General features: G+C 69.0%; 3 protein-coding genes across 8 annotated transcripts in view; 2 read left to right on the top strand and 1 right to left on the bottom strand.

Moving 5' to 3' along the window:
• The first annotated feature begins 384 nt into the window (after window positions 1-384).
• PCSK4 (proprotein convertase subtilisin/kexin type 4) lies at window positions 385-6996 on the top strand. The gene is given in 17 exon segments (XM_045491232.1): window positions 385-737; window positions 985-1089; window positions 2556-2648; window positions 2723-2851; window positions 2934-3010; window positions 3120-3208; window positions 3425-3597; window positions 3682-3894; window positions 4376-4476; window positions 4575-4678; window positions 4749-4866; window positions 5099-5278; window positions 5510-5634; window positions 5908-6030; window positions 6169-6268; window positions 6270-6354; window positions 6356-6996. Coding segments are annotated over 17 exon segments (2262 nt in total). The 5' UTR covers window positions 385-542; the 3' UTR covers window positions 6608-6996.
• Window positions 6997-8468: 1472 nt separating this feature from the next.
• Window positions 8469-11939, top strand: CA2H19orf25 (chromosome A2 C19orf25 homolog). Of its 3 annotated transcripts, none has more exons than XM_045491262.1 (3): window positions 8469-8487; window positions 9543-9674; window positions 11258-11939. In XM_045491262.1, exons 2-3 carry the CDS (start codon window positions 9545-9547, stop codon window positions 11482-11484), a joined length of 357 nt encoding a protein of 118 aa, XP_045347218.1. In that variant the 5' UTR covers window positions 8469-8487; window positions 9543-9544; the 3' UTR covers window positions 11485-11939. The 3 variants fall into 3 exon arrangements, with proteins under 3 accessions (XP_045347218.1, XP_045347217.1, XP_045347216.1); XM_045491261.1 differs by lacking the exon at window positions 8469-8487 and adding an exon at window positions 9089-9292; XM_045491260.1 differs by lacking the exon at window positions 8469-8487 and adding an exon at window positions 9093-9284.
• A 936-nt stretch (window positions 11940-12875) lies between these two features.
• APC2 (APC regulator of WNT signaling pathway 2) overlaps window positions 12876-20796 on the bottom strand; it is a 32846-nt gene continuing 24925 nt past the window's right edge. For all 4 annotated transcript variants that reach the window (XM_045491231.1, XM_045491230.1, XM_045491228.1 and 1 more), the window contains one exon: window positions 12876-20137. In XM_045491231.1, the coding sequence (XP_045347187.1) occupies window positions 15202-20137 (4936 nt within the window). In that variant the 3' untranslated portion in view covers window positions 12876-15201. The remainder of the gene's footprint in view (window positions 20138-20796) is intronic.

Here is a 20796-nt window from a genome sequence, read left to right as displayed (position 1 = left end):
AGAGCTGATTGGCGAGAACAGAGGAGGGGCGGGGTTGACCATAAAGGGGCGGGGGACAGGCTCTCGGAGGAGGGGGGGGAATGGGACGGAGCTAAACTGGGGAGGCGGGACTTACTCAGAAGAACAATTCCGGTTGGGCCGGGTAGGAGGCAGGACTAATTCTAGAGGGAGGGGTGGGCAGGCAAGGGGGCGGGGATAAGGGGGCGGGCCAGGGGTAGCAGCCTTGAACACTCTCCTCTAGGTCGGTCGGAAGTTTTGGTCACTGTACAAATGAGGGAGACTGAGGCTCCAGAGGGTTTGGATCTGTGGAAGACCAGGGCGGGGGTGTTCCCCGCCCCCCCCGCCCCGTCTTCGGCCGGATCTTCGCGCTCCTTGAGGTGGGGGGGGGGGGGGGAGAGAGACAGCCGCAAGGACCCCTGGGAGTTGACGCCTTTCAGGGGTTGCTATGGCCCCGGGGGCGGGGCGGGCGCTTGGGCCCACTCGGCGGTTTGGCCAGGGGGAGGGGTTTCGGAGGCCCCGCCCCGGCCCCGCCCCCCGCCGCCATGCGGCCCGCCTGGATTGCGCTCTGGCTGCGCCTTGCCTTGGCTCTGGGCCTGGCCCTCGTTGGCCCCCTGCCTGTGGGGTGGTCCTCGGCCCGGGTCCCCATCTATGTCAGCAGCTGGGCCGTGCGGGTGTCCCAGGGTTACCGGGAGGCCGAGCGCCTGGCGCTCAAATTCGGCTTCGTCTACCTGGGGCAGGTGGGTGGCACCCGAAGGGACAGGAGGGGCAGGGGCTGGACACCCCTCCGGCAGACGGGAGGGGTACCCAAGATATCAAGGACCCCCAGCTCACCCAGGCCTCGACCAGCTTCAGACTCTGGGACCCCCAGAGGGCACCTGAAGCCCCCAGCGGCGCACCTGGTTGGGGGAGGATGGTGGCCACTGTCCTGGGGACTCCGCCTCCGAGGCAGGTGCCATCGTTGTGGATGATCCCTCGCGTTCCCAGATCTTTCCTGACGGGCAGTTCTTCCACCTGCGGCACCGGGGCGTGGTCCAGCAGTCCCTGAGCCCACACTGGGGCCATCGCCTGCGCCTGAAAAAAGACCCCAAGGTGAGCCTGCTCAGCCACTTGTTATCCAAGCCACCTGCCCTCTCTGAGTCTCGGGTCCACTTGGTCCCCCAGTCTGTACGATAGGGACCATCCGTGGACAGCAACAGGGCACGTGTGCGTGCTGAGCTCACCTCGGGGCCTTGGCACACTGTCAGCATTTCTTTTTGGCCCCCCCCGCCCCCATCTTCTCTCTCCCCCTAAAGGTCAGGGTTCCCACATACTCTGTAAAGACGGCAGATAACGTTCTAGTTCACGGGATGGAGAGAAGGGAATTGGTCCTTTTTATGACCGGGAGTAGGAATCCTGCCTGAAGTCAGCCAGTGAGGCTGTGAGATGCTCAGAGAGGTGCCAGATTGGGAAAAGGCTTTAGATGCCAAGCTGGGGACTTGAGGCTGAGTTTGTAAACCCTCAGGAGCCCAGATGGGGTTTGGGCTGGGGGGGCTGATCAGCATGGAGGCGAGAGGCTTGATAACTTGAAACCCACTGGGAGCACTGGGAACGGGGAGAAGTTGCCAGTTCAAGGTGTGGTTTGCACGAGAGAGGCCAGGGCTTGCCAATGGATTAGACGTGTGGGACAGAGAGAAATTGGGGCCAGCTCCCGAGTCTGGAGCTGGGCACATGGGGAGACAATTGCACCATCACTGGGATGAGGGTGAGGGCACAAGAGCTAGTTCAGGGCGGGGCAGGGCGGGGGGAGGGAGATCAACAAGGAAGAAAGAAGGACAAAAAGGTCTGAGGAAGACCAACCTGGGGCGGGCAGAATGGCTGTGTGCAAAGGCCCTGGGGTGAGGCAGCCACTGTCACTGCAGCAGAGGGAGGCTGGTGGGGGCCAGAGAGGCAGGGCTTTGTGGGCCCTGGAGAGGGGGGCAGCATGGGAGGGGCTCTGCAGAGGGCGATGCTACTGTGTTGTAGAGAGGCAGGGGGGCAGGTGGGGAACCAGGGCGGAGGCAGGTATGGCCATCCAGGGATGTCTTACGAGGGGTGGCCGCTACAGCAGGGAGATGGGCAGGTCTTGGGCCGAAGGACCTAGAACAGGGACTGGGGAAGGGATAGGGCTGGGCCTCAAGAGCAGTGGGCCCTGGGGACTGGTGCTAGGGCCTTGGCCCCTCTGAAGGCAGAGCCCCAGGCACACGGGGACCCCAAGGAGCAGCCTCAGCAAGCACGAGGTCCCGGGCCCCGTCCCACACCATGACGGACCCAGGACAAGCAGCGGGCGACCCAGACACAGCCCCGCTCCAGCCGCGGCCCACACAGGGTCGTCCCCTGGTGGGCCTGGGGAGGAGACCTACGCAGGCCCTGGAGGCAGACTCGGGCCCCGCGGCCGGAATTGGTGGGAAAGGCTTGGTGGAGCCGGTCAGGGCCCCGCCAGGTGCGCGGGTGTGAGAGCCGCACCGGCGGGTGGAGGGGTGGGGGGCGGGCTGGCTCTGGGGGCCCGGCGCCCCCCTGCAGTGCGCGTCTGTCTGCAGGTGCAGTGGTTCGAGCAGCAGACGCTGCGGCGGCGTGTGAAGCGCTCGGTGGTGGTGCCCACGGACCCCTGGTTCTCCAAGCAGTGGTACATGGTGAGCGGGCCGGGCCGGGCGGTGGGGCGGGGCGGGGCCGGGGCCCCGCTGACCCCAGCCCCTGCCTTGCACAGAACAACAAGGTGCGGCCGGACCTGAACGTCCTGCAGGTCTGGAGCCAGGGGCTGTCGGGCCGGGGCATTGTGATCTCTGTCCTGGACGATGGCATCGAGAAGGACCACCCGGACCTCTGGGCCAACTACGTGAGACCGTGGGGACTGGGGTGGGGGCTGCGCCAGGTCCCGCGGCCTGCCCCCGTCCCTCACGTCCCCGCTCGGCCCCCAGGACCCCCTGGCCAGCTACGACTTCAATGACTACGACCCAGACCCCCAGCCGCGATACACGCCCGGCGACGAGAACCGGTGAGGGGCGGCGTCCTGCGGGGTGTGTGAGGGCGGCGCCAGTGCCTTGTGGGGAGCCGGGGGGTGGGGGGAGGTGTGGGACTGGCCGCCCTCTCTGCCTTGGCGCCAGGCACGGGACCCGCTGTGCCGGGGAAGTGGCCGCAATCGCAAACAACGGGTTCTGTGGAGCGGGTGTCGCCTACAATGCCCGGGTCGGAGGTATCGGGGCCCGGCTCCCGCACCCCGGGGACGGAGGGCGGCCCGGACGGCACGGGGCGCCCAGGGATTGCGGGCAGAGTTAGGCGGCTCTGGGGGATGCAGGGCCCAAGCTCAGGTAGGGGGAGAGCTGAGCCCCGCGCAGACGCCCCCGCTCCAGAGGGGGCCTGGGGGGGGGGGGCGGGACTGACCGCGGAGGCCGGACGCCCACCTCTGCAGGCGTGCGCATGCTGGACGGCACCATCACGGACGTCATCGAGGCCCAGTCGCTGAGCCTGCAGCCGCAGCACATCCACATCTACAGTGCCAGCTGGGGCCCCGAGGACGACGGCCGCACGGTGGACGGCCCGGGCGTCCTCACCCGCGAGGCCTTCAGGCGCGGCGTGACCAAGGTGAGCCCACCCCGGGGGCCTCGGAGGGCCTGGGCCGGCCCTGGAGGCCGACGCGCCCATCCGCTCCCTCGTGCCCACGTGCAGGGCCGCGGTGGGCTGGGCACTCTCTTCGTCTGGGCGTCGGGCAACGGCGGCCTGCACTACGACAATTGCAACTGCGACGGCTACACCAACAGCGTGTACACGCTCTCCGTGGGCAGCACCACCCGCGAGGGCCGCGTGCCCTGGTACAGCGAGGCCTGCGCCTCCACGCTGACCACCACCTACAGCAGCGGCGTGGCCACCGACCCGCAGATCGTGAGGGCCGGGGACGGGTCCTGGGGGCAGGGGGAGGCCCCCCCTCCGCGCCCGCCTCCCCCTCCCCTCCTCCCCTCCCTTCCCTCCCCCTGTCTCCTTTCCCTTCCCATCTGTCCTTGTCCCACCTTCCCCCCACGACCCTGTTGTCTTCCCCCTTGGCGCCTCCCCTCCCCCACCCCTCCCTGCCCGTCCCCTCCCCCCACCTTCCGTCCCGCCCCCCACTTTCCCCCCTCCCAGGGCTGCCCTGTGGCACCTGGAACACAGAGGGGTCCCAAGACCAGGCCCCAGTGTCCTCACCCCTTCGTCTACCCTCCTGTCTCTCTGGCGGGGCAGGCTCCCCAGCTGTGTGACCTGGGTGGCGCTCAGGGCCCCGTGCCTGGAGGTACCTCTGCGGCACCTTCTTGAATCCTTGATGCATTTTGCACAAAGGCCGGGTCTCCCTGTGCACCGGTCCCCCCCAAGCCCCCGTCTCTGCCCCTAGGTCACCACGGATCTGCACCACCGGTGCACGGACAAACACACGGGCACCTCGGCGTCGGCCCCGCTGGCCGCGGGCATGATCGCCCTGGCTCTGGAGGCCAAGTAGGTGCTGGAGGAGACCCCGCTTACTGCGCTCACCACCCCCCCCCCCCCACTCGGCCCGGCATGGCCCCAGCTCACCTACCCTCGCCTGCCCCCAGCCCGTTCTTGACATGGAGGGATATGCAGCACTTGGTGGTCCGTGCGTCCAGACCCGCGCAGCTCCAGGCTGAGGACTGGAGGACCAACGGCGTGGGGCGCCAAGGTGAGGCGGGGCCGGGCGGAGCGGGGGACGCCACGCCCCCAGGGCGAGTGACCGCCGCCCGTCCACGCAGTGAGCCACCACTATGGCTATGGGCTGCTGGATGCCAGGCTGCTGGTGGACATGGCTCGAACGTGGCTGCCCACACAGCGCCAGCAGAAGTGCGTCATCGAGATCGTACACACCCCCACGTGAGCAGCCCTCCGCCGCCGCGCCTCCGCCGTGTCCGCCTGTCCTCTCCCCGCACCCGTCATCGCCGCGGGGGAGGGGGTGACAGACGCGTGGGGCCCAGCACCCGTTGCCTCACTTTCCCCATCTATAAGATGAGAAAGAGGGTGGGCTCCACGACGTGAGCCCAGACCCCGGTGCCCCCCCCCCCCGCAGGCCCGCAGAAGGGGCGCTCACAGCCCGCGCCGCCCCCAGCCCCATCTTGCCGCTGACGCAAGTGAGGAGGAACGTGTCGGCGTGCGCTGGCCGAGCCAACCACATCCGCTCGCTGGAGCACGTGCAGGTGCAGCTCTCGCTGTCCTACAGTCGCCGCGGGGACCTGGAGATCTCGCTCACGAGCCCCATGGGCACCCGCTCCACGCTCGTCGCCATCAGGTGCAGGGGTGGGGTACCTGGCCCCGCGGCAGCCGCTCTGTCCTTCCCCGGGTGTGGGCAGTGCGCTGTGGGGTCGGGGGCGGGGGGGGGGGGGTCTGCTCAGGCCGGACACCCGGCGCGCTCCCCCCCTCGGGAGCCCTGCCAGCAGCCGTGCTCGGCCCTGCAGACCCCACTGTCCTCGGGGCTTTGAAGCCCCCCCTCCACCCCCGCCCACCCTGCCTCCTGCCCCAGACCCTTGGACGTCAGCGGCCAAGGCTACAACAACTGGATCTTTATGTCCACCCACTTCTGGGACGAGGACCCGCGGGGCCCGTGGACGCTGGGCCTGGAAAACAAGGGCTACTACTTCAACACGGGTGAGAGTGACACCCAGGCTGGGGCCTCGGGCCCTGGACCGGCCTGGGATCCCCCCCTGCAGAGGGGTCCGGGGTCTCCCTGGGGCACTGAGCGGGTATTTCGGAGAATAGTAGATGCCAGTTACCGGCGCCCGGTGGGCGTCCGGCCTGGGGGCCATCGGCGTCTGGGACTCCGGGGCGGGGCGGGGCGGCCGGGGAGAGGAGCCAGGAGGGCGGACCAGGTGCCGACAGCCTGTCCCCCTTTGCGCCGTGCCCCCCGCGACCCCCGCCCAGGGACGCTGTACCGCTACACGCTGCTGCTCTACGGGACGGCCGAGGACATGACGGCGCGGCCCCCGGGCCCCCAGGTGACCAGCAGCGCGTGCGTGCAGCGGGACACAGAGGGGCCGTGCCAGGGTGAGTGCCTGGCGCGGCACGGCCTGCTCGCTGGGGGGGCGGCAGCAGCGGGCAGTGTGCGTGTGCGGCCCGGGGCGGGAGGGCATACGGGTCAGCGGGCCCTGGCCTCACACCCCAACGTACGTGTGCCCCGTGCAGAACGCCACGGCCCCGCCCACGTCCTGGGCCACCTCCGCCTCTCCTACTGCCCGCCCAGGTACTTTGGCCACACCCGGCAGCCAGTGACCGCTCGGCCCGGCCGCTCCCGCCCTGTGCGTCTGCTCGAGCCGCCGCGCCTCCTGCTACACCTGCCTCGGCCGCTCCCCGCTCACCTGCACTGCCTGCCCCCCCGGCCTCCACACTGGACGAGCGTCGCGGCTCCTGCTCAGGACCCGTCCCTCCCAGCGGCCTCCCCCAGCCCGCCGCAGTCGCCCACCCCGGCCGCCACCGCGGCCGAGCCTGGGCCGTGGTACTGGCCCCGCTGGCCGTGGCCTTCGGGAGCCCCTCACTCCGCAGCGTCCTCGCTGTAGGCTGCCCACCGCTGTGTGCGGGGGCCCCCCCGCCACCACCCCAGGTCCAGCTGCTGGCCGGGACCTAGAGACACCTGAGTAGGGGGCAGACGTGTCTGTGCCGGCACTGCCATCCTGCTCCTTTGCTCCAGACTGGAACCTGGGCTGGGGGGTGCAGGGACCCGCCCCCGGAGGCTCTGGCTAATCACTGAGGCCCTCAGGCCAGGGGCGGCCTGCTGGAATCCCGAACCCGAAATTGGCAAGTCGCGGTGAAAGAGAGAGAGAGAGAGAGAGAGAGAGAAGTCTAGCTACACGGTTTGGGGTGGGGGCAGGGTGGGATGGGGCAGAGGCTGGGCTGTGACAGCCGTCCCTTCCCAGCCCCAGAAGTGGGGGGAGGGGCAAGGGGAACCAATGACAGCATCCAGAGTCTCTGGCACCATGTCAGACCTCGGAGTTTGCAAATAAAGGTTGAAGAGGAGGTGCCAAGTCTGTGGTCTCCTTTGGGGCAGGGGCAGGCCCCCGTCCCCGTGGCATGGTTGGGGGTTCCCCCGCACCCCGCTTGGAAACGGTCTTCTCCTGGAGGACCCTGTGGCCCACAAGGGAAAAGGGGCAGCTGGGACCCGGGGCCCCCAGTCTGCTGGGGGCAGGAGTGAAGTGGGGGGGTTCCCAGGGCGGCACGCTGCATTCCTAACTCCTCCTAAGTTTCCCTCGTCCTGTTGGGGTGTTTCTCTTTGACGCTGATCATTAAGAGAAGCATGATTCCCTTGGGGCGCCTGGGTGGCACAGTCGGTGAAGCGTCCGACTTCAGCCAGGTCACGATCTCGCGGTCCGTGAGTTCGAGCCCCGCGTCGGGCTCTGGGCTGATGGCTCAGAGCCTGGAGCCTGTTTCCGATTCTGTGTCTCCCTCTCTCTCTGCCCCTCCCCCGTTCATGCTCTGTCTCCCTCTGTCCCAAAAATAAATAAACGTTGAAAAAAAAATTAAAAAAAAAAAAAAGAGAAGCATGATTCCCAAATGAGCATGCGTGTGGCTGTTCCCCGCCCCGCAGGTAGGTCTGTGGAGTTATAACAATCGTGCTGCTTCTCTACTCCCCGAGCGAGAGTCGTGGGGAGGCCGAGGGAATTATGGGCTGGAGGCATGTTGCTTTCACTGGCCCCCAAGCTGGATTTTCCCGTTCTGGACGTTTCACACACGTGGACTCACACCCTGTGTGGCCTCTCGTGTCTGGTTCCCTCCCTGAGTTTTGTGTGTTCAGCCCTGAAGACGGCGGGTGTCCTCGCTCCTGCTCGCGGCCGAGTGGGCGGACAGTGTGTTGATCCATTCATCCATCCATGCACAGTTGGGCTGTTTCTACATCCCGTGAGTTGTGAATCGTGCTGCTGTGAGCGTGTGTGCGGATCTGAGCGCCTGCCAGGGCCGGGCCGTGCGTCCAGGGGTGCTTGGCCGCCTTCTTGCAGTTTTGGTGGCCTCATCTGTGCAACAGCACCAAGCCTAGCGCTTGCTTCACCCAACGTAAGATCGAGAGAGGTAGTTTTCCCACTGGCACACAGCAAGCACCCAAAATGTGCCCGCCGGGGGCAGACGCTTCGGGAAACCAGTTCTGTAAACCATTCATCAGAGTTGCCGTATGACCCCGCTTGGCAGAGTTGCCAAGTTCCGCTTCTAGGCATGTCCCCAAGAGAAACGAGAACATATATCTGCACAAAACCGTTACAGGGATATTCTCAGCAGGAGGAATCACGACAACCGAAGATGGAAACAACCGAGATGCCCATCAAGCGATGGACGGTCAATGTGCCCATCGCGCACGCGCACGTCACTCAGGTGTGTCCACGCACGCGCACGTCCACAGATAAACGTGTCCGCCGTGCACGCGCACGTCCCACGGCCGCCAACCCGCCGCCCCGCGCGGAAGGACCCTGAACACACGACGCTGAGGGAGGAAACCAGACGCGAGAGGCCACACGGGGTGTGAGTCCGAGTGTGTGAAACGTCCAGAACAGGCTCATCCACGGACACAAGGGGGGGCTCGTGGGGGCTGGGGAGGGGGGAGGTGCTAACTAATGGGGATGTCTTTTGGGTGATGGAATGTTCTGGAATTAGACTATGGTGGTGGTTGTACATCTCTCTCAAAACCATTGAATTGCACACTTTAAGCAGGTGGACTGTGTAATGTGTAGATAACATCCAGTAAAGCTGTTAAAAGGCACAAAGCCAGCCCTGGTCTCTGAGCCTGTCTTCCCGCCCTAGCTGTCAGGGGACGAACCAGGCAGGGCAGAGGTGGGAGGTGCTACGGACCAGAGGGGCAACTGTGATGGAATCTAGCAGGCTGAGCTCCGTCCGGCGTCTCTGGCCACCTCCCGGGGAATTGGCGCGGCCAGGCCAGCCCCCTCGAGAGGGCAGTTAACTTTGTTCCCACGGCAGCCACGTGGGTTGGGCGCCCTGCCCACTTTGGGCAGAAAACCGGGACTTGGGTGCTTTGTTACGCAGCGAGGGGAGCCGGGACAGGACCCCCTGCCCACCCCATGCTCTTCCAGGCCTGGCGCGCCGGGGAGGTTGAGGTCACGTACTTCCCAGGTCCAGTCAAACCATTGAGGACCTTTAGAGGCGCGGCGCCTTTAAGAGGGGGTGTGGCCTCCTGACAAGCGGCGGGCAGGTGCCGGAGGAGGCTCGAAGTACGCGTCACGTGCCTGCTGGGCGGGGCCGGGCTGCGACCGGAAGCGGAAGTGGGTTGTCGGCGGGGCCGGCGGCTCAGCGCGCGCGCCTGGGTCAGGCGGTAGTGCTTTCGGGGCATTAACGGGGAAACTGAGGCGGGGATGGAGTCGGATGCGGAAACCCCTGGCCCCAAGTTGTCGGTCGTTGGGCGGGCCAGGGGCGAGGCGAGCCCAGCGGGGCGGGGCAGGGTGGGCTTCCCCGGGCACGGGGCTCTGATGGGTGTGTAGGAGGAGTTCACTGGACGGAGGAAGGGCCCAGGGAAACGCCGAGAGGGAGACGCCCCCGACAACTGCCTTTTCTCTCGCCTCCAGGGATGGGTTCCAAGGCCAAGAAGCGGGTGGTACTGCCCACTCGCCCAGCGCCCCCCACGGTGGAGCAGATCCTGGAGGACGTGCGGGGTGCGCCCTCCGAGGACCCCGTTTTCACCGCCCTGGCCCTGGAAGGTAGGGGGGAGTCCGGGCACGAGCGGGGGGGGGGGGTGGGTCGACCCTGAGACCCCAGCGGCAAGGGGCGGGGAGAAGCGCTGTGCGGCCGAGGAGTTAGGAGCTTCGATTTCAGCGCGGTCCTTACCCTTTCTGAGCTTCCGCGGCACGTCTGTAAAGTGGGGCGCAGCTGCAGAGGGGCGTCTGGAACGGGGGTCCGCAGTCGGGTCCGCCGCCACATCCCGGTTGTCGCCTGTTCTGGTAAAAAGCCAGGGAGCTAGAAATGGATTTTTGACTCAGCCCGCGGAGCGCGCGGACTCTGGATCTCGGGGTTGTGGGTTCCTGCCCCACGCCGGGTGTGGAGATTATTTAAAAGTGAAATCCTAAAATTAAAAACACGAACAAACGGATTTTTCAGTGGCGGTGGGGGAGAATACTCGGTGAGAAGGGGAATGGCTTGAAGTTGGGATTTCGGTGGCCCTGTCGCTGTACTGGCACAGAGCCCGCTCGCTTAGCTGTGACCCTGATGAGGTTCGTTTACTCACTCGTTCAACCTTCCCGAAGAAGGTACCGGCCTCGTGCCAGGTGCTGCTCTGGGCACTGGGTCGGGACGTGAACAAAGTCGAGGCCAGTGCCCGCCCTCGGGCTGGTCTAGTGGGAGGAGAATTCACCCTTAAGTCTTGTGAAGCCATAGATGGTGAGAAACGTTTTGGGATTTTTTTTTTTTTAAGTTTATTTACCTATTTTGAGAGAGGGAGGGAGGAAGAGAGAGAATTTTAAGCAGGTGCCATGCTCAGCGCGGAGCCTGACGCGGGGCTGGAACTCTGGAACTGTGAGATCATGACCTGAGCTGAAATCAAGAGTTGGACGCTTGACCAACAGACTCATCCATCCGCCCCTGCTTTGGGAATTAAAAAAAAAAATTAAGAAGTAGTAAAAATTGGGTTCTTTGCTCCGTGTGGCCATGCTTCAGGTGCTCGAGAACCACTCCTGGCTGGCGGCTGGTTCTGTATTGGACAGCTCACCTGCAGGGCATTCCACCATCCAGAATGTTCTGGAAGGTGGGGCACAACTGGTGTTTATCCCTGTCCTGCAGCTGCTTCTTGGAAGGCTGCTTGAGCCCAGGGCCCCCAGCATCCTGACGGTGGGGAGACTGAGGCACGGGCTGCGTTCGGGCTCACTGAAGGGAGAGGGGCTCCCCCCGCTGGCGGGGCTCCTGTCCGAGACCACCTGCAGGCACGTCGGGAGCATCTGACATTTCTCTAGGAGACCTGAGCCCTGTGGAGTCTCTGCTGCTGGCCGGGCGTGGGCTGTTTTAGGAAGCGCCCTCGCTGGGAAACGCGTGTCCCAATCCTCCTCCCAACCCCGGGTCCTGGGTCTCACGAGGTCTCGAGAACGGGGAAAAGGTTGCGGGACGAGAGTGGGGTGGGAGCCAGCCTGCCCTGTGGCTCTGTTGTGGGCCCCCGCCCTCTGCGGGCGGACGAGGAGGCCGATCCCCAGGCAGGGCCTCAGGACAGGGGTGTCCCGCCCCTTCTGTGATCCGTGCCCCCAGCCGGATCCTCTCCCTGTCGCTCCCTGACTGGGGTGCTGTGTGCTGTCCCCAGACTCCCCAGGCCTCTCCGGGAGGGCGGAGGACGTGGAGGCCCAGCAGCAGCAGCTTTACCAGCAGAGCCGCGCCTACGTAGCCATGAATCAGCGTCTGCAGCAGGCGGGCGACGGGCTGAAGCAGAAGCGTGAGGACCTGTGGCGGGCTGGCGAGGGGCTGGAGCGGGAAGTCCGCCTGCTGAAGCAGGGGGCGCCCCCAGGGGCCGTGGCTGCCTCCTTGGGCTGACTGGCCCGCCAGCTCGCCTTAGCGCGCACCCCGGCAGGGCGCCCCGCGGCTCACCGGCACCTTTGGTCCCCCCCCCCCCGAGACACCTGACCCGGCACACCTCACACCTGGGCCCCTGGGTCGCATGGCCTGGGCTCGCCCCGGGGCCCGGAGAACCCGGGGCCCACAGCCTGCGTGGGGGGTGACAGACACAGCTGCCTCGCCGGGCGCGGGCCCCTTTCGAGGGGCGGGTCTGGGGCAGTGTGGGTGCCGCCCGCCCTGGCCGTGGAGCCCAGACCGGGCTTCGTGTGGGGTCCCCAGCACCCGAGGGCCGGTCCGTCCAACCTCTCTTTGCCTCTCGCGACCCTGCTTCCCCGCGTCATCGCAACGGAGATGGAACCCTGTGGAACCCCGGCTGTTTTCTCTCTCCGCCCATCTCTGCATGAAGTGCGGAGGGGGGGCCCCCAAGATTCCGGCAGAGCACCCCGTTCCCTCCAGACAGTGGCCGGCTGCTGGAGGAGCGCTTGCCCAGCAGGGCCCGGACCAGAGACGGGGCCTCTGGTGGTGCCCCTACCGAGCACCCTGATCCGAGGCCTGGGCGCTCCTGCGGGGCGGGTTACCCGTCGGGGTGCGGGACCCACCTGGGACTCACCCCATCACAGGGGTGCCTGGCCTGGGCTCCCGGGAGGGGACAAGCTGGCCAGTCTCCCACCCGAGCCCTCGCTGGCTGCCTTCATCCTGGAAGGCTTCGTCTACGGGCAGGTGTATGGAACAGGAGCGGATCTTGAAAAGGGCTTTTGACTCCAAAAGAGCAACTTTCAGGAGACTGGAGCAGAGGCGGCTGGCTGCGAGAGGCGTCCCAGAAGCCAGGCTGCTCGTGGCTGCGCGTCCGGCGCTCCGTGGGAGCTCCGAAGTGCCACAGCAGGACCCTGACACGGGGGACCCCGAGCATCCCCGGAGGTGTTTCTCTTTCCCTGAAGAAGGGGAGCCTGCTTAACCCTGAGACGCCCCAAAACCAAGACCCAGGAAGGGGGCCTTGGGGACGCTTGACCATCGCACGCCCGCCCCGCTGCTCGCGGCACGCCCTTGGTGAGAAGTTCTTCCGCTTTCCCTGCCTGGCCCTGGTCTCCAGCGCTTCCTGACTCCGGGGTGCTGTCCACTCGGAGTCCCCTGGGGTCAGGCAGGGGCACACCCGCTGGCCTCCCGGTGCTGTCGACCTGGGACCCCGGCCCACGCTCAGGCTCTGCGTCCAGGGACCTGCCCAAAGGGGCATCTGCCTGCTCCCGGCAGAAGCCAGGCTGGGCCATCACCCGGACCCCAGAAGGGGTGGGCAGGACAGAAGGCCCCGGAGTCCCCTCCTGGCCCCCCACCCCTTCCTCGCCCACTTGGAAACGCAGCCACAAGCAGCAGAGCGCGATTCAACAGCTGTTTATTAAAGGTGCATGTGAGACGCCTGGTTCCGTGGCTTCCTCCCGCCAGACGCCGGCTGCGTGGTCAGTGGGGGTGGATGGGCCGTATTTACACGTGGCCTGTGGTGCTGCAGAGACCCGGGACGGAGACACGAAGGGATGAGCCGGGACAACCACGCTCGGGCTGTGGGGTGCCGTGGCCGCCAACCGGGAGGCCGGCGGGGGCGGCAGGGGTGAGGTAATGCTGCGCCAGCGGGTGCGTCCGGCCGGCCCTGGGCCCGAAGTCACAGGCCTGGGGTCACAGTTGTCCCCCTCGGGCTCACCCCAGGAGTGCCCCAGAGGCGGATGGGTCCTTGACGTGTCCCCTTGGCGGGTGGCTGGGTTGGTCCTTTGGGTCCTGAGACCTTAGGTCTTCAGCCCCCGACTCAGGTCGATTGTCCGGTGACCGCCAACCGCCGCCTCCAGAAATCTGTGCCGCCAGGGCCCCTGCGGCCCGCCCAGGCTGGGTGATGAGGTGTGGCTGTGCCCCCAGTGCAGGGGGTTGGAAAAGGCAAAAGTGGCTGCCGGGCACGGGTGGGGAGGGAGCGCCTGTGTGCTGGCCCGCGTGGGGGCTGCCTTCCGGCCCCGCCCGTGGAGAGGCAGGCAGGGGGCGGCAGCGAGGTCTCTCCCCCAGTCTTGGTGGTCTCTCCGCTCGCCCAAGAGGTAGCTCTGGGAGTTCTCCCCACGGCCCACGTGGGGAGACTGAGGCACAGAGCGGCGAAAGCAGTGCCCAGGGTCTCACAGTGCGTGGGTGCTCGAAGCCCCGGGCCCTGTGGCTGGACGAGCCGCTGGCGGGCCTGCTGCCGCCCCTTCCCTCCCGCCAGGCCACTTCGGGGAAGCCTGGCCCGCGGGGACCGGAAGCACAGACAGTGTTTGGCAGTCCCCAAGTCCACAAACGAGCCGGGCGACCCCCAGTCCGGGCCCCACGGGCTACCGCGGGGACGGGGGCCGGGGGTCTCTGACACAGGCCTGTGTGGCCCGAGGGGCGGCCGAGGCCTTACGCGGGCTCACACGCCATCCCTGCCTGCCGGACGCTCAGGTCGGGCCCGGCTCCCGTCCCACGGGATGGGGCATCTGGGGGTGCGATGCAGCGGGGTGCGTGTGGCATCGGGGTCAGCATGGCTCCCAGGGGCTCCCCGAGCCGAGGGTGGTGGCCACTGGAACCCCTTCTGGGTGACGGGGAGGGTCAGTGGTGCCCGCGGGCGGGGGCTCTCCACTGCTCTTCAGAGAAGGGACTTGCGGCAGCCACGCTGTCTCCCCTGACGGCATCTGCCCCGGCGGGGGTGGCGCTCCGGCGGGGGCGGCTGTCTCAGCAGATCCGCTCGCCAGGATCAGCTTCTCCCCGGGGGGCCCCCGCGCCGCAGGAAAGAGGTCGCCGGCTCTCCCTGCAAGGAGGCGTTCTCGGGGCTGAGGCTGAACACGCGCGCACCCGGGGGCCCTGAGCTGCACGTGAGAGGGGAGAAGTGAGGCCTCGGGGCTCGCCGTCTGCCATCCGTCCCCCCCGCCCCCGACCCGGGGCCGGCATCTCCCGCAGCTGTGCCGTCCCTGGCGCGAGGCCCGTGGGGCCCAGCGCTTCGTGCGTGGCGAAGGAGAATGGAATAGAGAAGCGCGGCGGCGGTGGCCTTCGGGGGCGTCCCTCCACACGCTTCCTCCCGCCCGTTGCGGTCGCGCGCCCCCGCCCCAGCCGGGCTGTCTGACCACACCGTTGACCGTCCCCATCGTCCGGGCACCAGTCTCTCCCTGCAGTTCCCGGCCGCCCGGCGGCGGGGCGCTCCCGACTCGCTAGACGGCGCTGTCTGGGGCTCAGCCGCGCCCGCCCCCACACCCCCAGCTGGGGCCGAGGCGGCAAGCGAACCGGCAAAGCCATCATTAACCAATTACGCGGCCTCCGACGCTACAGGCTTCATCCCGGCGCGCGCTGGAGGGGGCCACCCTCCCCGCTCCGTCCCCCACCCCGGGCGGGTTGCCACTTCCCTGCGCCTCCCGAAACGGGAGGGTCTTGCCGAAGCTCGGGGCCACGAGCACACTGCGCAGGGCAGCCCGAGCTGGGAGGGTGGTCTCTGCGTGGGGGCCAGGTTGGGACCGCAGCTCCGGCCCTCAGCTCCACCTCCTTCCAGAGCCCCCGCGGCGCGGAGCAAGCATCTGTGCGTGAGATGTGAGGCCGATTCAGGCTGCAGGGGGGCTCCAAGGGCAGGGGCTCTGGAGGGTAGATGGACCGTGGGACCACCCCCTGGGCAGCCAGGCCAGCCCTCCACCGGGAGAGGATGTTCCAGAAGGCCAGCCCCGGCCACTATTCCAGAAGGCTGGCGGGGGCAGCGGTGGGGGCTTTCTCTGCGGCCAAGTCGGCGGCGGCTGCCACCATGGGGCTGGGCACATAGTTGAAGGGGGGCACGCGGGCCGCGCGGCTGGGGGAGCCGTGCCGGCTGGTGGGAAAGCCTCCCACGGCCACCCCCAGGCCCTCATGGACGAAGGGGGCAGAGGTGGGCGCCTTGGGGGGGCAGGGCCCATCCACATCGCTGCCAGGGAAGGGTGTGGGGCCGCCGCCCAGGGCCTGGGGGGGCCCCCTGCTCTCCAGGCTCGGAGACGTGCTGGAGTTGGTCTTGGCGGCAACGAAGTCCTCGGTCTGGACCACGGCGTCGCTGGTCTTGCGCTGCGGGGGCCCGCCGGGGCCCTCCTCGGGGGAGGCGCCCACCAGGGGCAGGGCGGTGGCGGGCAGCGTGCTCCGAAGGATGTGCGGAACGTCCTCGTCCCGGATGCGACGCCACGTGGTGCCCGGGGCCGCCACCCTCGGGAGCGGCCGGGCCTCCCCGTCGCTGCTGCGGCGGGCGGCGTCAGCCGCGGGCCCCGGCAGCGCGCTGATGTGCGGCAGGGAGGCGTAGCGCTTGACGGCCTCGGGCCGGGCGGCCGGCGTGCGGACGGGCAGGCGGGACGGGCTTTCGGAGCTGGGGCGCCGCGGCGGCCGCTCGCCGGGGCTGGGCCTGGCTGCAGGGGGTCGTCGGGGGGCCGCCCGCAGCTCGTCGCAGCGCGAGGAGCACAGGAAGACCGCGGGCAGGGCGGGCCGACCGCGCCGGGGGGAGCCACCCTGGGAGGCGGAGGTCGCGGCCTCGGGCGCGGCCACCTCTGAGCGGCGGCGGCGCGGCAGGCCCGCGGACTCCTTGACGAAGGTCAGCTGCCGCCGGAAACCCGAGCGGTCGGAGGACTCGCTGCCACTGGAGCGGGCGGAGGCCACGCGCACCAGGCCCAGGCGGCCCCCTCGGGCGCCCGGGCTTCCCTCGGCTCCTGCCCGGCCCCTGGGGCCCGGCTCCGGGGCTGCCCTGGCCAGGGCTGGCGGCCCCCGCCTGGCGGGCCTCTGCATGAAGGGGATCCGCACGGGTGACTTCTGCGTCTTGTGCTGCTTGGACAGTAGGGCCCGCGCGGGCGTCTGGGGCGCCAGAGACGCCCCGGGACCAGGTAGGGGCCCCGCAGCCTGGGGGCCCGAGGGCGGCCTCCTGGGCGGGGGCTGGGAGGCCGGGGAGGCCGGGGAGGAGCCGGATGAGGGGGCCTTGGCCAGGCGGGCGGGCGGCGTGGCGCTCCGCTGGGGGGGGCTCAGTGCCGCCAGCTCCGAGATCTTGCCCGGCCGGTGTAGGCTTCGAGACCGCTGCTGCTGCTGCTGCTGCTGCTGCTGCTGCCCGGGGCTGGGGGCTTTGGCCGGGGCTGCGGGCTGCGCAGGGGCTCCCACCTTCCTCGGTGCCACACGGGTGCTGGGGTTGCCTCTGGGCTGTGCCCGGGGGGCCGGGCTGGGCACATAGATCACGGTCCGTCCCCGGAGCACGGCCGGCACCCTGCACGCCGTCTTCTGAGCACCACGCGGCTTCTCGGGGCCACTGGGGCCGTGCTGGGCCACGGTTGAGTCCCGCTTCTCCGGCCTCGGCCTCGCGGCACCGCCCGCCTGCAGCCGCTGGCCCTTCCTGTGCACCGGCGGCTGCAGGGTGGAGCCCGACAGCCCCGACCCCGACAGGATGGAGTCAGAGCCCGATGAGGCCTCGTGGGTGGCCGCGGCCGCCGCCTGGTGCAGCCACGTGACGATGGAGTTGGCGCCCTCTTGGATGGCGCGCCACTCGACGCTGTCCAGGTCGGAGGCCTGGTCTGAGCCCGCCGCCTCGTCACCGCGCTCCTGGGGCCGCTCCGCTGGCCGCTTGTCTGGCCGGGCGGCCTGGGGCTTGCGGCGCCTCGGGCCTGATGCCTGGAGCCGGCGCCCGGGCACGGCTGACCCGACACAGCGCCGGAGCGGCCCCGGCCCCGGCCCCGTCCCCGCCCGCGGGCTGGGAGCGCCGCTGCACCCGCCCCCCGGGCCCACGACTTTGGCGACGGCCGGCTCGGGAGCACGGGGCCGGCTGGCCGGCTGCTCGGGGGGCTCAGGCTCGCTGAGGGAGCTGGCGGAGGAGCTCAGGGAATAGCATGGTGGGGTCTCGTCGGCGATGAGGCTGGGCTGGGCGCGGGCAGCGGGCAGGGCCTTGGCCGCGGCCTTGGGTGTGGCCTGTGCGTCCTTCCTGCCGGCCGGGTGCTCTCTCTTCACGGCACGGGGGATGGCCGACGCCCGCCGCGGGGGCGCCACCGCCTCGGACGGCTCTTCATCGGAGTCGTTGTCGTAGAAGCAGTACACGGCCTCCTCGGTGGGCGTCGTGAGGCACAGCGACTGCGGTGCCCCGCCCCCACGTGCCTGGCTCGGGCGGGGGCCGTCCCTGTCCGTGCAGGCGCTCGAGGGCTGGCGGAGGGGCAGCTCCAGCCCCGCCCGGCTCGTGCCCGCCCCCCGGGCCTGCTCTGCGCTCCGGCCCCCGCCCCACGCCCCGTGGCGGTGCCCGGTGGCCTGCCTGGCGGCGGCCTCCCGACCTGCGGTCTTCCGGCCGGCTGCCTGCCCGGCGGGTGGGTCCCTGGGAGGTCCCTGCAGCGTCTCGTCGCTGAGCGAGGTGGCACTGGAGAAGGTGACCGGCGTGCCCTCGGCTGAGTCGGTGCATGAGTCGTCCCCCCGGGCGGGGGCGGGCACCAGCATGTACACGGGCACGGGCAGCGCGCGGCGGCCGGGCACCAGGGCCGAGGCCACCTTGCGGAGCCTGGCGGGCACGGCTGCCCCCAGGCACTCGCGCAGCAGCTGCAGCTCCTGGTCGGCGGCTGCCGGCCCCTCCAGGCACCCAGCGGCCTCGTCCCGCCGGCGGTGCCCCGCGAGGTGCGGGCCGGGGCCGGGGCCGCCGCGATCCGGGCAGGCGGGGGGCAGCAGCCGCAGCTCCACATCCTTCTGCACGTAGTGCTCGTGCAGGGCCAGCGCGCTGAGGCTCGAGGCGCACGAGAAGTTCTCGTCCGGCTTCTCCACCGTGAAGCGGACGCTGCCGGCGTCGAGCTCCGACGGCAGCCGGCAGCGCTCCCGGCGGTCGGCGATGTCCAGGAATCGCTTCACGTAGCTCTCCCACTGCAAGCTGAACTGGGTGCTCTCGCGCTCGCCGGGGGGCGCAGGGGCCAGCGGGGGCGTCTTGCTGCGGCTGGGCGGCATGGTCTGCCCGGGGCTGTCGGGCAGCTCGCTGGGGCTGACCGTGCCGCTGCCCAGCCCGCTGCACGGGTCGCTGGGGACGGAGCTGGCGATGGACGGGCTCTCGAAACTGCTCAGGGAGCTCACGGAGCTGCAGCGGCTCAGCACCAGCGGCGTCTCCTGCACGCAGTTCTCGGAGGAGCTGGACGGCGTGGTGTCCTCCGCCCCCAGGCCGCGGCCCCGGTGCGGCGCCGGGATGGCCACGGGCAGGGAGGCGGCCCCAGGCCCGAGCCAGGCTCCGTCCAGGTCCGCCTGGCCGGGTCCCGCCTCCTCCAGTGCCTCCAGGGACGAGTCACTGTCCAGGTCCCCGGCCTCACTGGGGCCGGGGCGGCCGGCCGAGGACAGCGAGGACAGAGAGCTGCAGCGGGACAGGCGGAGGGGCGCCGTCTCTGCCGCCGGCTTCTCGGGCAGCTGGCTCAGGCCCTCCGTGGGCAGCCAGGCCTGCTTCCGGGCCCCGGCGGCCAGGGGCCCCGCGCCCGCCCCCGCCCTGGGGTGGCCCTCGAAGAGCGGCACGTGCTGGTAGGTGGGCGAGAGCTTGATGGTGCGCACGCAGGCGTCGGCCGCGGAGCCGTCCCTCCCGGCCGGCTCCCGGCCGCCCGGCAGGCTGAGGTCCAGCCGGCTGGGCCGCGCCTGGCTGCACGGGGCCCCCTCGTGGTGCTCGGCCAGCACGGCCAGCGGGCAGGGCCTCGTGTGCTCGCGGGGGCAGCGCCCGTCACCGGCGCTGCTGCCGCTGTTGAGACTGTCGTTGGACAGGCTGGCGTGGGCGGCCTGGAGCCGCAGCAGCGGGTGGGCCCGGCCGCCGGCCTCCTGCCGCCTGCCCTCCGGCCGCCGGCAAGGGGAGCAGGACTGGGCGCGGCCCTCCCGCGGGGCCTCCTGCCCGGGGTCCCCGGAGCTGAGGCTGAAGCTGTCGTCGGACGAGGTGTGCAGGGCCGAGATGTCCTCCACCAGCCGGTCGATCCGCGCCACCGCCAGCGCCAGCTTGGCCTTGGCCCTGGCCGCCACGGCCGCCTCCCCGCCGGCCTCCTTCTCCGCCTCCGGGCCGCTGCGGCGGGCGGGCGGGGCGCGGGCCAGAGCCTGTCCCTGCAGGAAGGGGCTGCCCAGGAAGAGGGACAGCACGGCGGGGCTGGCGGGCTCGGCGGTCGAGGCGGCAGCGGCCAGGGAGGGCGCCTCGTCGTCGTCGAAGCAGCCGGAGTCGGAGGCGTAGTCCCGGGCCAGCCCGTCCAGATGCCGCAGGGGCGGCAGCGGCTTCTTGGAGGCGGCCTCGGCCTCGGCCTCGGGCAGGCCCTGCTTCTCCAGGTGGTCGAGCGCCTGGGCCAGATGTCGCGTGTCCAGCTCGGCCTCCAGCGCCCGCTGCTTCCTCACGTACAGACTGGGTGCGCACGCGCCGGGGGACACGGCGGTGGCCGTCGCCTGGTACTTGGCGGGCCGGTGGGCCAGCAGGTTGCGCAGGGCCGCGGCGCTGCCCATGGCGATCATCTTGTGCTTGGAGTGCACCAGGTTCCGCAGCATGCCCACGGCCCCCAGGTCCCACAGCAGCTCCTGGTCGCGCGGGCTGCGGGCCGACAGGTTCCAGAGCGTGCCGCATGCGTTGCTCACGATGGTCAGGCTGTGGGACGTCAGGTGCTGCAGCAGCGTCTGCAGACAGTTGTGGTCCCGCAGCACCTGCCTGTGGCACGAGGGGGCGTCAGGCCTGCGCCCAGCGCCCGCCACCCCCCCCCCCCCGCCCCCGCAAATACGAGTCCGGGGCTCCCCAGGCGACTTTGCGTTTCAGGACACCGAATAAATACGTGGTGCGACGTCACATAGTGAAATGATAATACTTTCTTCTAGGGGCGCAGGGGGGCTCGGTCAGTTAGGTGTCCGACGGTTGATTTTGGCTCGGGTCACGATCTCACGTTTCATGGGTTCGAACCCAGGGTCGGGCTCTGCGCTGGTAGCATGGGGCCTTCTTGGGATTCTCTCGCCCTCTCTCTCTGCCCCTCCCCGCTCACATGCACTCCCTCAAAATAAATAGAGGGGCACCCGGGTGGCCCAGTCGGTTAAGCATCCGACTTCAGCCTGGGTCATGATCTCACAGTTCGTGGGTTCGAGCCCCACATCGGGCTCTGTGCTGACAGCTCAGAGCCTGGGGCCTGCTTCGGATTCTGTGTCCCCCTCTCTCTCTCTGCCCCACCCCTGCCTGTGCTCTCTGTCTTTCAAAAGTAAATAAACATTTTAAAAAATAACATTTAAAAAATAAGTAGACATTTAAAAAAATACTTTTTTTAAAGTGAACTTCAGTTTGACTTTACCTCATTTTAGCACAACTACATCTCATGATATTTG

The sequence above is a fragment of the Leopardus geoffroyi genome, chromosome A2, assembly GCF_018350155.1.
Source record: "Leopardus geoffroyi isolate Oge1 chromosome A2, O.geoffroyi_Oge1_pat1.0, whole genome shotgun sequence".
Taxonomy (NCBI): domain Eukaryota; kingdom Metazoa; phylum Chordata; class Mammalia; order Carnivora; family Felidae; genus Leopardus; species Leopardus geoffroyi.
Note: the sequence above shows the minus strand (reverse complement) of the source record. Positions and strands in the feature narration are given on the sequence as shown.